This window comes from Etheostoma spectabile, chromosome 22 (genome assembly GCF_008692095.1).
Source record: "Etheostoma spectabile isolate EspeVRDwgs_2016 chromosome 22, UIUC_Espe_1.0, whole genome shotgun sequence".
Classification (NCBI taxonomy): Eukaryota; Metazoa; Chordata; class Actinopteri; order Perciformes; family Percidae; genus Etheostoma; species Etheostoma spectabile.
This window is the reverse complement of record NC_045754.1, coordinates 14037223-14055567: the sequence shown is the minus strand read 5'-3', so window position 1 is coordinate 14055567 and position 18345 is coordinate 14037223. Positions and strand designations below refer to the sequence as shown.

Genomic DNA, 18345 nt, shown 5'->3' with positions numbered 1-18345 from the left:
AGCTCAGTGTAAATTCTTTCAAGAAGACTAACTCTTATTCAATGCTCTATCTAACTCGAATCAGCTGTTGGAGGCGTTAACCTTCCTGCTAAACCAATCAGAATTGTACACAAAATGCAAGGGCCAATCACAGTCATAACCCTGCTTTTAAAAAATCTGTTTCTCCCTTTAACATCGGCTGTCGTTGCTGGCAAAGACTGCAACCCTCCACCCCCCCCTTCCACCTCCAGTCATATACTCCAGCTGACCGGTCCGGAGCCTCCTGCGGTCTGGTTTTTGGGCTCCTTTGTCACCACCACCGGTGTCTAGATTCCATCGGGGGGATCTGATGGTTCTTCACCCCTATTTAGATATACGAAATATTCATATAGTGATGGAGTCTGATCGCCAAAGACTTTGTACATTTTAATGAGCTGTACAATAAAACTTATTTGCATATCTGCAAAATGTTTCTCCTGATTGAATCATACAATCAACTGTGTGCAGTGTATATGTATCAGCGTATATAATCAAAATGTTAAAATGCCTTTGCAAAAGCATATTACATTTACTTTGAGGGATTTAAATGCCAAAAGCAAATGTCTGAGAAAGAACTGTGGTGGTTGTAATATTTTATTGCAAAATGGACTTTTCCTAACAGCATGAGGTAGGAAAATATATATAAGGCACAGAGAAAACACTGAAAAAAATACAATTAATTGCCCGTTACATTGATTACAGCTTGAAAGAAAGCTGAGAGCTGGTAAAAATATGAGCAAATATATCTGGTGATTAAAAACACTACTCCCCTACATACTGTATGAAATAAAAATATTGCATAGGATTGCTTCTGTTTTTCAGTGTCAAAAGGAGAGTAATAGATATGACCAGAAAACATATTTGGGGTAGCGACATCCAGTAAAATGCAATGCATAATGAAGTCTGGCACATAGGTTGTATTTGGAGAATGACAACTCTGAAGAATGAGTGTACTTCCCGACCTGCAGGGAGTTTTAACTAAACCACATTATCTAAAAAAAATAACCATACATAAAAAATCCATCACACTGGCAATTACAAAAAACATATAGCAGCATCCTTTATAAATCATTTTGATATAAAGTATTATCATATAAAAATAAATGTGTAAAAATTTGTTTGCCAATCATTAAAAAACTACAAATTATGACACAAATGTTTTCCATAGCACCAGTAAAAATGTGCCAGACTTAATACAACACAAATGATATTCATCCTTAAGTGCCATTTTAATGTTGTAAAATATGATTTCTATAATCTGTTTCCATAAACAGCTATTTGTTAGAAGGGCAAGGTAATGGCAAAAAAACAAGTGAATTCACAAATATACAAAAGAAAATATTCAGAGATATTTACAGTTAATACAATTTCTTGCTAAAGATAACAAATTGAGAACTCAATGCGAGTGAGTACAGGCAGTTTCCCATTGTGTATGTTTCAAGTTTTTGTTGCTAGGTTTACACTGTCATGGAGACAACCTCCAACCCTTGGAGTGTAACAAAGCAAGAAACATTTCAGTCATTGAGTTTAACAACTGGGCTTGATTTCGCCTATTCAAGTGGGCATTCTGTTTGGTGAAGCCGGCACTCAAATCACAGCAAACACCCGGAACGCCTTCCCTCCAGGGGGGTTTTGAAGGCTGCAGAGGAAGAGAGAAAGAAGAGAGAAGAGTCAGCCTGGGAGCGGCATGTGTTAGATACAGAACATGTCCCAGCCTTTTGGAGAGAGACATTAACATGATATGCACACACAACCAAATAGACTTTTTTTTACGGAGAAACGTCCATGTCAGTATGTTGTCTGACAGTCTGACGACAGATAGGACACAAACAGAGGGTCAGGCTCCCTGAGAAAACAGATAAAGCACCCTTTTTCTACAACAACACAGGGGGTCTTCATGTGTTATTCCAACAGAGGCAGACATGTTGTGAAGTTAAAGCAGAAAGATAAATGATTGGCATATACTAACAGATGTCAGGCATCTCAGCAAAGTGACAAAGATAAATGTGGTGGAGAGTGGCAAGGGAAGACAGGGGGAGGACAAAAATAGAGAGGGAAGGCCATAGAATAAATGAGGCTGTGTGTGTGTGTGTTTGTCCTCTACACAGGTCATGTTAACAATAGTCATTCTTCAGACCACATAACAAGTTGGTGCAATTGAATATCTCTAGAAAAGTAGAACCACAGTATGTGGGTCACTTATGCTTTTAACCAAGGCTGGTATGGAACTGTGACCTTAATGCTGTTTTAAAGTGGTACAGCATGGATCCAACAAATGCTCACACTATATTCAACATCAGCAAAGTACTTTCCTAGGCAATCACAAGTTAAATTGTTTCCTAATCCAAAAGTCATAGCTTCTTAGTCGTCGTAATCCAGAAGAGCTTTATGACCTCCTAGAGAGGTACATATTTACACTTTGCATAGATTTGAATTGTGTAGGTATTTTATTGCCTGGTTTAAGCTTAAGTCTCTTGTTTCCTGCTCTGAGTTAGCAAGTGGCGACAAACAGGGTTGTTGCGCCTCCTCTTCGAAGAAGGTATGGTAAATTGGTGGAGCGAATTAAGCAAAGATGTACCTCTATGCCGACGATGCTGTGCTTTATTTGTAAATCTGCAATTTCCTACTTAAGATCCTTTAACCTACAAGCATGTTTAGCGCTGCCTATGACTATGAGTATAACATTGTTAAGGGTTAACATGTAAATGTGCTTCTATGTCTGTGAAGGTGGATGTGTTACATATATTCTATCTTGTTCAACCCTCACAAAGCTCACCCCTCCCTATATTTCAGGTGTGATAGGTTTACTTGCAATAGTCTCAGCATCTTACTGTAAATGATCTACATGATCAATATAGCCTCAGAATTTGGTCCCTGTAATGGATAAGAAAGTTTCCCATTAGGAGTCTTTCCCTTTACCGTTGACCAACTTTTACTTTATTAGAACAGTTAAACATGTTGTACCTGGAGTCAATTTTAGATAAGATTAGATTAGATTTAGAGATGATTTTAGATTAGAAGTAATACCTACATCTTCTGTTGAAGCCTGATCTGATAAAGCTGATGTATTCTAAACAAGGTTCTAGTCCAAAATATTCCACCTAAACCTACCTGGACCGTGCTCAGATTATAATGGTCTCAAAAAGTTGCCTCTATTCTGCATGGACTGATTTTCAGAATTCATTCCACACCAAGTTTGGTAAGACAGTAGTAGTTTTGAAATACATATTTTCACAAAAAGAATGGAAAGAGGTCTTATACGGAATTCATCCCTTTTCCACGTGCATTTTTGTCAACTTTATCCAGTTTAAGTGTATCCACGAAATTGGTTGGACTAAGCTAAAACTGTCTTAAATGTAGCCTTATATTGATCCCCTTTGTGTTAGATGCAGGATCCCTCGTCCTCAATGCATATGCTTTGCATTGATGTTTGTGTTTGTTTTCTTTATTTGAGCTGCTACACTCAGCTTTAGACCCTTGTCAGCTCATTGCCCTTTCTGACTTACTACCAAAAACAAACCCCTCCCAGAACTACATTAAAATTCACTCCTCTTCTCTGCACTAATTGACAAACAATTAAGTATTTTAAACGGGAAGCATGCTAATCGCCCTCCCATGTGCAATGCATAAGAAACTGCCTGCATCTTTAAAAGATTAGGTTCACAAGGGAGGGCAGAGTGGATACATTTCTCTCAACCTGAGAGCCAATACATTCACATTTCTTTTCTCTGAGCCCCAGCAAGTTAACCCCTTCACATTCCAACCATGTTGTAAGACAGAATACTGACATATGACCAGTAGTCTCCCTAAAAAATAGATTTTATGATAGAATACAACACCTACTAATATGTACTTTGTCGTTGTTGTTTTATACTTTGTTTTTATTTTCTGTGTATTCTCTTTTATTTAAATTAAATTACTTTGTGGTCGTATTTCGTAGTCTTTTGTGGTTCATTAAACGTTTTTTCTACCAATACCACTATTGTGAGTGCTGTCACAATAGGAGTGATCATTTTACTGTAAATGTAAAGTATTTGTTGCACAGATTCCCCTGGAACATTTTCAAGTGTGAATTTTCCATCCAAATTGCACATGATAATTTGCACAATATGCCCATTACTTCAGCTTGGCTGGACTAGGCATTCCATACCTCTCTGAGAAAATGCCATTTTGGTATGAGGCAATGTAGTGTTTCCGCTTGTCCACTGGCATCACATCGATGTAACCACCCACGTCACTCCTGATCACTCCAGCATGGACCGCTGCTCGGCATATACTGGACTTCTACATAGGTATGCAAGAGGAAAGGTAATGTAAGAAATGCTCGTAAAAACATGATGACCGCGGTGGTGAATTTAGCTTTAAAAACAGGGACTTACATCAGAGTATATTCTGGTACCGATGACTCTTGATATGTGAGGATTCTCTTCTAAACAGTTTCTCGGACAGTATAACCTAAAAATAGAACGGTTGGACATGGGTAATGATGACTTGCACTTACATAAAGCCAGACAACTCAACTTATGCATGCAGGCAGACTTAAACTCAGGTTCGTACCTTGGACAATGTTTTGCAGGTTTTTGGTATGAACACATCTGTGCAACTGTCGTTTCACATGTGATGGCTTTGACTGGAAGAAAAGATTACAGTCAACACACATAGTTGCAGCACAGCTTATTATGAGTCATTTCATACAAAATGTTACAAATCTATAATTACAGTGTCACATTATTGTCAGACTAACCTGCTACTTTGGAAACTGTGAAGGAATTAGCACTCAGATATTTTCTGTCAAGAAGACACACAACATTGACATGAGACTAACTTATTTTCAATTATTGTGAGTATATTTTACCAATCAAATGCTATAAGATATCATCAGTATACATTCCTGATGTGATGTTTCTAATAATATTGCCTCACCCAAGAGACTGGACACCATTCTTGTTAGATTTAATGAAAAACTCCTTTCTGCCTTGTCTTGTTACATCCATCCATCCTCCGTCATTATCTATGACGTCAGCATGTAGACCAGCTCTGCACACACTGGATTGCTGCAAATAGAATATTTTACATTTTACAACATAATTTACATTAAAGGCCTTTTGTCGACACAGTTGTAAGCAAGTAGCACTTCAAGGACACTTTGACAAGAAACAACTGTTAATTGGTGTGATGTTAACTTCATAATTTGGAATACTCAGCCTGAGGACTTCAACTTGTGTGCTCACCATTTCATAGTATACTGTCCCAATTACTTTTCCTGTAGCATCTAGACACCCAGCTGGACACTCATATCTGTAGAGTAATATGGGTGAAATTAGGTGAAATTAACTGTATACTCCATTTTGTTTTTTATTGTTATGTTTTATCTTAATTGTACCTATTACATGGTGTTCCTTTACACTGATCTCGAAGCTTAGTGTCACAGGTCACAAGCTGAGCTGAAAAAACATAAACATAAAGGCCTTTCAGTGCTCGTACAGGAACCAACATGCATGAAGTAGCTGCTCTGATGCGGACCACTAGTTTCTAGAAGCCTGAGTTGAATGACACCCAGTGAGGACTGTTGTTGTGATGCTTCAAGAACTACTATATAGAGAAGAATTCCTGCAACAAGTTTCAGGGTGGTCAGTAATTCTAGAGGAAGCATCTCAGCTTACGAGCACGGGCCCATTTCACTGCAAAGAGGAAGCCATTTAAAAACCGCACCAAGCCCCTTTCACCTCTCAACCCTTCTCAGCCAACCAAAAGAAAACACACACTAGGGGGATCATGCTAAAATAGATCTCCCCTTCTTGCTCCAAAGAGTGACTTGCAAAATTAAGTACACTTCAGAAACTGTCAGGGTTAATCAGGGAGATGGCAGATAAAGGATACAGAACATCTAGGCAATTTAAAATAAATTGCATGAAAAATATTTCCGGTCAAGGCCTTTTTTTGCAATTGTTAGGCCTTATTGCTTGTTCAAGACTATATTATGTGGTTTTAACATCCCCAAAAAATTCTTTTTAGATCATGTCCTATATTTCTTGCCACTCTGTGCACCTACCAACCCTAAATCAGATCCTACACCCTTCATTTTGAGATGCAACTATATCCAGAATAAACAGTTAAATGGCAGCTTACACATCTGCTGTGTGTTGACCACTTCATTCTTCTGCAGGTTCTCCGTGGGGGGCTTGGTAGGGGCTGGGAGACTGAGAGTCTTGGGCTTGGAGGCCCTAGACCGGGGCTTCTGTGGAGCACGGGGGGCCTCCGGCTCAATGAAGTTGTTTTCCTCCGTTTCCTCTTGTGGAGGGTTAGAGCTGTCATCTTCAAGTAAAGTCACAAAAGAAGGGGATATTAAGCATATTTTCCTTCAGGTTTCCTTACTCTGTTTTTCTCTATTTTTCACACACATACCTTTGTAGCAGAGGTTCTCCTTGCAACTTCCTCCATAGCTGGGAGGACAGGCAGAGCATGGGGTCCCATGTTTGTAAGGCGAATGCCCCCACCAGTTTCCCCTGTTCAGGTTATATAACAGGCAAGCCTTATTGAACAGAACACATACTTAAGCAAAATTGATAACCTATATTTCTTTGCGACCCCGTTGTGTGTGACGATTTTAAACTTCAACCAAAATTCAACAGCAAATGATTACGAATTATGTTTCAACCTGTTTATCACTCATGCAGTTGTGTAAGAACATAAAAACAAATGCGCTTACTTTGGTGAATAGTTGCAGACAAGATAGACAGCTTTGGCCCAAATCTGTCCCCACACATTCATGTTGTAACACATGTTGATGGCACAGCCAATCCGACTGCTGGTGGCCCATACCAGCTGTGAAAGAATGACAAGGCAGACCATTAAAAATGAGTATTAAGTCTTCAATCACTTAAGGATGAAGTCTAAAGAGAATAAATGGTAAAGAAATGGTATGATCCAGACCTAGCTACCTGTGTATAATGAGTACAAACTGGGCCGGAGCATCTGAAGGGGCAATAGGGGTTACACTCCTGAGGGTAGGGAAAGGTGTAGTCTTTGACTTCATCATACCAGGCCTGCACATGGAACGTAGGTGGACGGTACCTGGAAAGATGAGTAAATGTACCTTTGATGACAATGGTCTAAAAAGCATTTCTATTGGCTATATTGGTGTGGGAGTTGGTAATATGCATCACAGCTGTTTTCTGCTTACAGCAATTCTACATTACAAAACCTGTATGCATATTTGATACCTATACAGTTTAACAGTAGAAAACAAAGCAGTGCTTGGAAAATACATACTTTATTAAACCCTGGGGGTAAATTGGTTTTTTTAAATTACACACACACACACACACACACACACAAACACACACACACACACACACACTCACACACACAGGACCTGTACACATGCATTGATGGAAAAATGTCAAAGTAAGGGGCTGCCCATGGACAGACGCCCCAAGCAGCCCCTTGGCAGTGCCCAGCCTCCGGTTAACAAGCCAGTTCCCCACTGACTGAGCTACTGCAAACTATTTACAAAACCACAAAGTTGTTGATCAAAATGTGTTCCAAGATACAGGTGGTAGCTAAAGAGATGCATGCAACATGCAGCAACCATGTTATAACTTCAACTGCTGGGGCTTTGCTTTCTGTCCAGGGCTGCAGACCTGTTTGAGAGTAATCATCAACATGTGACACACCTGGGCGTGGAGTACCCCATGCATATAAGCCAGAGGAGCACCCAGTCCTGTGGGGGCAGATCTACTCACACAACATACAGCTGTGTTGTGGCATTTGGTTCCTTGGCCCTTGGTTTTACAGTATAATGCAGCACATTTTCACTCATCCACTCCCTACACTATGGAAAGATTTACAGATTCCTCCCATCTGTTTGTTTGACTTGTTTTGGTTAATCTGTGGTTAATTAAAACATTACTTTACTTGTGAGTTTACTTGTGTGTCTTTCGTTTTTGTCCCTATCTAAGCGTTGGCTATGACAAGGTGACTGAAGAAGAAGTAGGTAAAGTCAGCTATTCAACATATGTAGTTACCATCTGTAGTTTGCAACAATTGGTAAACACATCTGCTGTTATTAAGCTTCTAGCCCGCACATTTTTGCTCTCTGAATAAATTGCAGTGACCAATGCTTGACACTGATTTGGCACCAGGTGTTGCTAGTTAACCTGATTAGAATCAAGCGGACATCTTCAGTGTGAAGTGATGTGATTACTGTAGATGTGGATTGAAGAGTAGAAGAGTCTCTTATGTAAAGCACTGCTGTTTTCAGGTGCTCTATGAGGGACTAAGTGAACAAATTAAATTAAATTCATATTATTGTCCTCTGCTTTAACAAATTAGTTGGGAGTTTTAGTAGTGCTAATTTAATGCTAGCTAATTAACTATAATATAGGCTATTGTTTGTTTAGTCTCTGCACAAATAGAAGTTTTATGCTGTTTAAATTTTAGATTTAATATATTTTATGGTGTTAAATTGGTCAGAAAAAGTAAACCAGAGGAAACTCTGCTTGAATCATGTTTATTGGATCCCAAACGTTACTATACAAAAGGACTTACTTCATCTGTTTACAAATTATTCTTGACTATTCACCAGCTTATGACAAGCACTCAAAACAATTAAATGGGGTTGGACTTAAAGTGCAACTATGATGACAACGGAACAGATTACTAAATTCTTCTCAAACCATATTAACATCAACAAAAAATAGACAATTCAATTTAATATTCTTCACGCATATATATCCCCATATAGGCTGAATAAGCTGAATGCTAGTATCTCTGACAAATGCAGGGTGTAGGATGTCTGTAGGGGATCTTCTTCATATGCTTGGAATTGTGTACATTTGCAAATCTACTGGAATAATGTAATTCAGGCAACTTCATCAGTTTGTGGGCTCTGACCTGACCCAGGATATGGAACTTGGAGATGTTATGTCTTTGAAATAAATTCCTGTAAGAAATACTTATTTTAATAGCATCATCTGCAGCAAAAAGTGTATACTAAAAATTGGAAATCTATGGAGCCTCCAAACCAAAAACACTGGATCAACGAACTGTTGTCGTACTCACGCCTGAAAAGATTCTCCATTCAATACGGGGGACAGTTGCTGAGTACGACCAGATATGGACTCCCTTCCTGGACATTCTTACCAGCCTAGACCTGAGAGACTGACTGGAGTGATCTATACTGTTGTTCAATTCCTCAATATTTTTGTTGTATCCTTTACTCCTTATCTGACCTTTTAAGAATAGGATAGTGCTAAATATAATGTTATTAAGTGTGTTGCTACGCATAGAGAGAGTGGGTGGGGTGGTGTATTCTCTTCTTTTTTTTTTTTTTCTTTTTTTTTTCTTTTCTTTCTTTTTTGGGTGGGGGGAGGGAGTGGAAAGAGGGGAAAAAAAAGGGAAAAAAAAAGAAGAATGTTGTATCCTTGATGTAGATTCTGTATGGACACACATTCTGAATAAACATATATATACAAAAAAAAAAATTGGTCAGAAAAAGTAAAACAGTGCACTTGGCAAACAAGCTAGCTAGCAGTTGTGATAAATTAAAGCTCATTAAATAATTATATATTGTTCTTTAATCCGTACAAAACAAGACATTAAAAAAAATGGAGAAAATGGTTTTATGGAGAGTGTAACGAGTAGGTTGTATGGATTTTTTGGTGCTAAATTGATCATAAAGTAAAACTTGACAAAAAAGCTAGCTAAATGTTGTGCTAAAGTAACCTAGTTAAATGACTATTTTTAACTATTAAAAACAATTGTGTGAGCCATCTATTTTGTTCCTATCCAGGTACACATTTTCATGTTAGTAAATTTGTAATATCACATTCAGTCCATTCAGGAATTCGCAATGTTGCAGTAATTCACTCAAATTCAGCCAATCACCATGAATTTGGTGTGAATCACAATTTTGACCAATCACCGCAACTTTACCACAAATTTGACCAAAAACCGCTACTTCAACCAATTCCAGCAGCAGTCCCTCGTGCCAAACGCATCAGTATGTGACCCTGTGAGCCCCTGACCAAGCGAGAGTGAGAACGGGTTGACAAAACATGACAAAAATGTTAAGGTGCTGCTTGGTGTCTGTCATGTTACAAACTTACATTTTTTTAGGAAGGCAATTTTTTAGCCTAAATCTTTGATCAAATAACATCTACAGTATATGCAGAAACTGTGCATAATGATGTATTGTTTACCTTCCCCAGTGTGCTCCCAGGTTCTGTCCAATCTGTGGCAGTAAACTGGCTGGTCCATGTTCCCATAGACAGGTCTCTGCCCACTCCTCTGCCGTACGCTCCAACTCTGTGTCCCACACCTGCAGAGAAAATGAGGTGGAAAAACAAAACAAGTTGTTTTCAGTGTTTTATTTGATGAGAAGTTAAAATGAAAAAAAAACAGGGCAACCCAAAACTGCTAAAATATTGCTTCTAATGGGCCATCAGATTTAGCAATGTCAGGTCATTGAACGGCTACTGTGAAACTGGAGATATTCACTGCCATTAGAGTTTGTTCAGTTGTCAATAATGTGAGGTTGTATTCAAACACATGTGCAGCACTGTGTTGATGTGTTGCTGCTGTTGTATAAAGAGCTTTTTGACTCCCTTATTGCTGCTCAGCTGATTTTCCCCAGATGGGTTTTCCTGTAGCATCGGGTGTTATTCAAAAAATGCAAAAGCTGTTTTTCTTAAGTAATACCTTCCATATGTCTCTGGTGAGATGTCTGGGTGGAAGCTTTTGTTTCACTTTACCTTTTTCTGAATTGGCCTCTTAGTTAAGTTTGGCTCTGGTTGGATACTAAGGGATCATATTTCTAGGAATGCAAAGAGTGTCTTTCCTCTTTCTGCTGACCTACATTGTACCAGAAAAAAACGTTAGAATAACACCAGCAGCTGTAACTCCTCTGAAGGACACTGTATTTTCCTTTAATTGCACACCTTCGCTTTCACCTTCAGTGTGGGATGTCTAAAAGGTTTCTACAAAAAAGTCAATTAGTTGGCGCATGTGTGTGTGTGTGTGCATATGTGTGTGTTTGGGTGCGTTAGCATTAGAATTAGTATACTAGCGGAGGTGTCAGAAGTTTCCACATTTAACACATTGGGCCCTGGAAGTCATAGCTGACCCTCACTGAAATCTCATCCAATACCAGACACTAAAATAACTCCCCCCATTTCCACCACCGCCTCCTTCTCCATCGTCCGTCACCCACTTTCAGTCCCACCAGAAACAACTGCTGTTCTCTGCATTACTCCCGAAACACACACATACCTAACAACAGGATGTCTGGCAGCGCTGCAAATTAACTCTTAACTCTGACCAGCTCTTTCTGGGAATCTAGCTAGCTGTTGAAAAGACTTTTTTTTTTTAAATCAACGCCAAGGTATTATTGGCTGACTCTTCCATGATTACAGTGTGTTATGTCAGATTTTAACACTATGCCTCGTAGAAATGTTACATAACTGGCATATTGAACAAATAACCTGTCGAAGGTGTGGAGTATATGTTTCATTCATCTCTTCCCTTGCAAAGAGGGAACATATTCATGTTACAGCAACCTCATCTGGAGTTGCCTGTGGCCTGTCTTGCACAGTAAGACCAAATGATGACTGACAGAGCCAGTGCTAAAACAGAAAAGAGAATTTGTTTACCTGAAACTCTATCTCTGCTCAGAAATAACCTCTGTTGGCAGGGAGCTGCAAGTAAATGTAATTGTCATATCTGTTTTGATTTTTCCCCTGGTTATCCCTTTTTTGCCAATACACTAGCTCAGGATTCTGAAACAAAAACATTAAAGATATTTAAGCATTGTCATCATCAATAATGAAAGACTGCAGAAAGAAGCAATTCAGTTATAACCTTACATTTCTCTCAACGTGTTATACTTCAATTTTTCCAACAAGTGACCTTGCACGAAAAAACAATCAATATTGACACTGATGATGAGCAGACACATTTCACTGAGCTGTGGTTACTGGCAAACGATCTGCAAACCACAGCACATTGGACGTTCTGTGCTTGAGCGGGGTCAACACAATGTTTTTGACCATTAATGAATAGTAATGGGTCTGAAAAAATTTAGCTGTGGCCACAACTACAGAAGGTTGCAAGCCAAAAATGACCAAAACTCTGTCACTTGTTACAGTGTCAAGCTGAAGAACTCATTCCATCGTCCTCAAACATGCAAAGAAGGCATATGGTCTGGTGCAGAGTGCAGCCGGCTTGTCAAACTGCTGTTGTTAGCACAGTTAGCCCCCCCCCCCACACACACACACACACACAAATACCCCACCCACCACCCACTCTAACTGCACTTCTGCTGAGGCCCGTAAAGAAAAACATCACCACTGCTAAAGTCTTTCAGCACAGTGCACACAGCATTGTGTATTTCGCTTAACACTTCATTTGTGGCCAGGTTTTCTTTCTCTTCCTTGGTCATCTGGTTGTATTCCAAAGTGTATAGAGGTGTACTTCCTTTGCAAGTGTAGGGTTTGCTGTTAATAATGGATGGTGCATGCAGAGAAACATATATGATATGGGACTTATAGAAAGTAAAGGTGATAGAAGACAGGGAGGCAAAGTGGTGACTAGGGAAAGCGATCAATAGTTAAATTGGTGGCCTAAACTACTACTATCATTTCCCAAAGCAATATAGAGTATACAGTGTTCCATGCAGTGCATTCCAGCCCACAAAAAATCACATCAGAGATCCTGGGGCTGACCATTGTCTGAAATGTGTCAACCAGCAATTGCCATTATCTTCTATGCTTTCACAGTAACATAGTTTGACCAGAACAGCATAGCCAATTGTTATAAGCTTGACTTAAACAGGAAGTTGTCTCACTTAATGGACATGATAAGTGAGTCATACAGTTAAATGGTTGGCTTAGCCTGCTATTTTGATTGGGTCTGACATTGGGAGATTGTCCTACCGGCCATAAAGTTTCACATATATTTGTAGGATCATTGGAGTTTGATAATTTCATTTACATGTGTGTCATACATGTTTGCATATCTGCAAACATGTATGACCACGCTCGCTGAAGTATTTGTGGAAGGTACTATTGCAGGCCATTCTTTATAAGTGCATTTGGAGCAAGAGCTAAATTTCAAACAGCTTCAGCGGGGACACTGGATCCCCACACGGCTGCGCCTAGTAGCCTCTTCTGTTTGTGCTATTTGTGGACATGGTACAGCCGGTGCAGGTAAGGCCCAGAGAATGTCCAGCTTTGTGACATAGTATTATGCTTTTGGCTTCACTGGAACGTGATTTTGGATGTGGACAGGAGCATATTTTTTCATACTATCGTATTCGTCTGCTGTTCTTTACCTTCAAGCTTTGCCCTTCGCCAGGCATACCCTGGCATAACCCTCAAATTCCACAGGATGCGGCACGGCTTTGGATCCGCTCCGGAACGGCGGCGGAGTCATTAGCTTTCCATTAAAGACAATGTGTGTACTTCCACTGACTGGAGAACGGCTGTGTCTCAGCTCCGGCAGCCCTCCAGAGCAGATACGTAGAGCTTCTAGTTTTGCTGGACGCCGGAGAGCTCTGCAGCAATCAGTACACGGCAGAAAGTGTGGGACAGGAAGTCGAGCACAAAAACAAATAAAACATCTGGTTAATTTTCAAAATAAAAATAGACCATGCTCACGGTGGATCATATTTCCTTGCACTACACCTTGAAAACACAACACAGAGTGTTTCCTCTCTACTCCTCTGGATGGAAACAAACTGTTGTTTTTGTGGTTCTATTGTACATGAATTTGCGAGATCTTGTGTGTCCTCGAGACTTCGACTGTCAGTCATGGCCGCAGCTGTTCCGCAACAAATCCGGACCTGGTGGGTTTTTGACAGACGTCGGAGCATGGAGCCGTCCTGCAGCGGAGCCGATCCGCAGCCATTCCGCGTCCTGTGTAATTTGGGGGTTATACTTCCAATGATCCAGACTACATCTTGAATAGCCAGTTTTAAGCACTTGTTTTGGATATCCCGGCACACACTGGAGAGATTCAATCTCAGCTAGCCTGTGAGCTCTGAGGTCATTTGCAGGGGAAACTGCAGAAATTTGCAGGGACAAAAGATGTTTGGACTGCTGCGCTTCTTAATCTTTTGCCACTTGAGTCTGATAATTACTTTGTATTTGGCAATGTTATGAATCTAAAACAGTTTCTCTTAACACTAAAGCTGTCTGTTTCACATGCTTGTACACATACCATAATTAAACATCACATTATTGTGTGATTGGTCATCCACATTATCCAACAATTAAATTCAAATGGATTACGCTCGCAGCACAATTTAACTGACTCATCCCAGACAGAAAACTGTCGATACAGCTTTAAATTTAACTGTTAACATCACAGCCATTCAGGCCTGACTGCAGCCCAGCAAAGCCAAGTTAAACATCAAGGTCGGTCGGCCCTTTCTCCCAAGATGTCATCTGTTTGTCTAGCAGCATTTCAAACACTGACACTTCTCTGTTTATACCTGTGGGTCAACATTTGAGTGAGAGGCTGAACCGCTGTCCTCCCTACCAAAGGTGCATTGAAGCTTTGGGGATTGCTACGGAGTGTGAATGCTTATCCAGGGAATTTTTTGGGCCTCTGTGTTGGATAATGACAGAATGGGAACGGAGCCACAGGAATAAAAGAGATGGAGGCAGAGAAAGAGAGAGGGCAAAAAAAGGAAACAGATGAAGGGGGGAAGAAAGAGAGAGATTTAAATTGATGTTATCTCTGAGTCTCTGTGATGATTGTCACAGAGGGTCCGCCGGGTTATGGTTTAATACAATTGCAGACAATAACAAAGCTGATGGGTAAATGGCTGTGTGTGTGTGTGTGTGTGTGTGGTGTGTGTGTGTGTGTGTGTGTGTGTGTGTGTGTGTGTGTGTGTGTGTGTGTGTGTGTTCATCTGCATGCATGAGTGTGTTGGAATGAGCAGAAGAGCGTGTCCATGAAGTGTTCCAGTACAGTGAAGCTGTGAGGCTTCTGAAAGGTGACAGCAGTTCAACACCGACACAAGGAAAATATGAGCTATATGGAGCCCCTTTCAAAATATGCTCTAAAAATCCACTTTACAGTACATATGTGACCTGAACACCTGAGAGAGATTGACATCTACAGATCTGCAAAATAAGATTTCAGCTAGTATCCTTACAAGTCACTGTCTCTTTTTTACTTTGTGCTCCTTCCAAATTTTTCCATCTTTCTTTTACTCTTGCCTTACTCTTATCCACCTATCTTCTTTTCAATTATTTTTGACACCCATTTTTATTCTCCCTCCATCTGTCTCTCATTGCCTCTCATGTGCAACTCTCCTTTATCATTGTTATACTTCTATTTGTATTTACCTGCAATAGTCCTTGCTAGCTTCAACTCTCTGTCTCTCATCTCACATTCTCTTGTTGCATGCCTATCTATATTTCACCCCTGGGTGCTCCTGGAGCTAAAAAAAAAAAAAAAAGCAAAAAGAAACAGCCAACTGTAACAGGAGACAGTAGAAAATGAGCTGTGTGCTGCTGGCTCAGCATTTCCCCACAACAGTGGGCCTCAACCAGAAGCCTGCCAGGCAGAGTGGTGCTTTCACACACACACACACACACACACACACACATGCACACACATGCACACACATACACACAGGCACACACACAGGGGTCCTCAAGTCCAACCTCTCAATTATACAATTACACAGTCCAGCAATTGCCCCCAGCAGGAACTGTTTATTTGCCTTTACCATTGAATAATACTGCCTTTTGTTCTGTAGCACTTTAAGTGAAGATGAAAGGATGATAAAACCTCATTACTTATTGCACACTGTATTGATTTTTAACCTTATTAAGTACTGTTGGTGGCAATGTACTGTGGCGGTCAAGCAGTGCCTACACATGTAGTGCATTTGGAAACGTTCCAGGTCTGTGGAGCACTGACTTTCAGAAAGAGCAGTGTGTGTGTGTGCGTGCGTGTGTGTGTGTGTGTGTGTGTGTGTGTGTGTGTGTGTGTGTGTGTGTTTAGTAGGGGGTTGACAGCTGGTAAAACAAGCCCCAGTGCCTTGCTCTGATTCTAATTGCACTGTGAAAGTGATCTGGCACTGTACACACATGTGATGGCCAAAGGATAAAGTCAAACAAATCTCTTCGCATGAGTAAAAAAATGCAGTAATAATGTGATCATTGGCAAGTTGGTGGAATTCTTTTCTGCTGACAAAACAACCAAAGTCACATGGGTACAGACTTGTGTGTGTGAGGGAAAGGGCTCATGTGTGAAGGTGCTTAGATGCTGGCATGCTTGTGTGTGAGCCAAAAGGGACAAGTGCCAACTGGTCTGGTGACTAGGTCAGTTTACTAAGCTATAAGATCCACAAGTGTGCAAGACTTTTAGGGAGTTCAGAATGGGGTCAACGCATTTATTACATATAACTGCTTGAATTATAAATGCACTTCTTCATGGGAATCAATCTCATCGGACAAAACATTCTCCCTCCATCCACCTACCATGTACTCCATGTTGGATGACGGAGGGTAAACCTGGCCTCTGAGCTTGTTGTGAAGGTCCAGGATGAGCTGAGCATCACTGTCTGTAATGGCCCTCTTTCCCCTCTGCTTGGCCTCCCACCAGTCCCCCTCCTCGTCCATATACTTGTCCAGAATCTGCCCCCAGTCAGTGGAGTTTGGAAGCATCACCATAGAAGTGGCCATCTGGAGCAGCAGGAGCAGGGACACGCCCCTTGGCCAGCGCCGAGATACATGCCTCATCCTGGATACGTGCTGGAGACAGTGATCTTGGTGATCCTCTCAAACTAAGGCAGGGTGGATGAGGACACTGAAAGACACTCTTCTTTGTCCACAGTGTGAGATGGCAAATGAGCCGAAAGGAGAGAGCAAAACAGGATTATTGGATGGTTTGCAACTGGTGTTCTGTATCAAATTTGCTGAATAACGTGGGTCAATATAGAACTTGGTAAGGACAGAGGATTGGCTTGCAGACACTGGGTTTGGTGCAGTGCCACCGGTAACCTCATGGAGTTCACTAGGGGAAAGCTGGCAGACTGAGAATGACTAGTGAAGTGTGGATTTAAGAAATCATTACTAGTGTTGAACTTCCTTTAACATTTTACAACTTTTTTGCTTCATAAATAAAAGGAAAGACAGCTTGGGAGCTGTTCAAAACTAAATACTGCATCTCAAATCAAATTAAGCAGTACAGCTGTAATACATGTAGTCACGTGCACAGAATGCTGCACAGCTAATGCATTCACATTACTGTATCTGTATGCATACATATCTTTAGTTGAACATTTTTGGTATACATGCTGCAATGCTGACAGAAGCTGCTATATAACGTGCCAATACCTAATGGAAAACGTGAAGAGAAGTGCATATTGAAATAGAAATGGAGTGGTGTGATTTAATGTTGACTTTGGAAATAATTTACCTTTAATGAATTGGAACGAAGCCCGTTTTTTGAGATCCTGACAGAGATGTGGCTGTAAGAAAACTTCAGCAGCAAGAAGAAGAAGAAAAGTCCGCTTTCAAAGTAAGTTGCAGAGCTCAGGTGGAGCGGCGGTGACTGTCGCTGGCTGCCATATGACATAAATCAAAAGATGAGATGTGGCAGCTTCACTCCGTCTGAGAAAAGAGAGAGCGGGTCTTTCTTCTTTCGGGATTCTTGCATCAAAGCCGCTAAAGCATCACTTATCCACATTTTATCCTCAACTTGGCTGCGCTTCGAGAGTGCCGCCCCTGACCACGCCTCTCCAAAGGTCTGAAACTGCCCACTCGGTCATGGCAGACCTCCGTGCTCGTCCGAGCTCGTGCGTGTGTATAGTCCAAGTGTATAGGCCTAGAGGCAGAAATTTACTTTCGCCAATATTGTGCAAGTTAAACTCTAAAACACATAGAAAGTCGGTATTACAATCAAGATCATCCACTTCTGTAATAATCCTGCAGACTGTTATTGTTTACTGTACTTAGTAGGGATTCAACCGTTACCTTAGGCTTGCATTGCCAGACTGCCATTGTGCTGCAGTGACCTTGTTACACTTATTCATCTTATATGGCTTTAAAACCTTCAAACCTTTTTTGTGTCTGAAGTAGCTATTGAATGGTCTAATGATATAATGAATAGTCTAATGAAATGATATTTGCAGGATTTCTGTGATTCATTGCCAATGTTTCATCCCCAGACTGACTGTTGCCATCTTACCTAGTAACTGGCTTTGGTCAAAAATACATTAATTTAAACCAGATCTTCCTCCTCTGTGGGGCCTGCCAGCATAAGTGGCCCCATTCTCCCGAGTCTATCTAACTGTTCACAGGTGACTCC

General features: G+C 40.6%; 1 protein-coding gene across 3 annotated transcripts; it reads right to left on the bottom strand.

The window, feature by feature from the left end:
• Positions 1-596: 596 nt before the first annotated feature.
• crispld1a (cysteine-rich secretory protein LCCL domain containing 1a) lies at positions 597-17748 on the bottom strand. Of its 3 annotated transcripts, none has more exons than XM_032504254.1 (15): positions 17455-17748; positions 16515-16857; positions 10221-10339; positions 6960-7092; positions 6728-6843; positions 6424-6524; positions 6148-6333; positions 5402-5462; positions 5250-5316; positions 4942-5072; positions 4763-4806; positions 4576-4648; positions 4398-4473; positions 4169-4302; positions 597-1657 (listed from the first exon to the last, which is right to left on the bottom strand). In XM_032504254.1, exons 2-15 carry the CDS (start codon positions 16773-16775, stop codon positions 1606-1608), a joined length of 1554 nt encoding a protein of 517 aa, XP_032360145.1. In that variant the 5' UTR covers positions 16776-16857; positions 17455-17748; the 3' UTR covers positions 597-1605. The 3 variants fall into 3 exon arrangements, with proteins under 3 accessions (XP_032360145.1, XP_032360146.1, XP_032360147.1); XM_032504255.1 differs by having other exon boundaries at positions 16515-16854; XM_032504256.1 differs by lacking the exon at positions 17455-17748 and having other exon boundaries at positions 16515-16869.
• Positions 17749-18345: the final 597 nt, after the last annotated feature.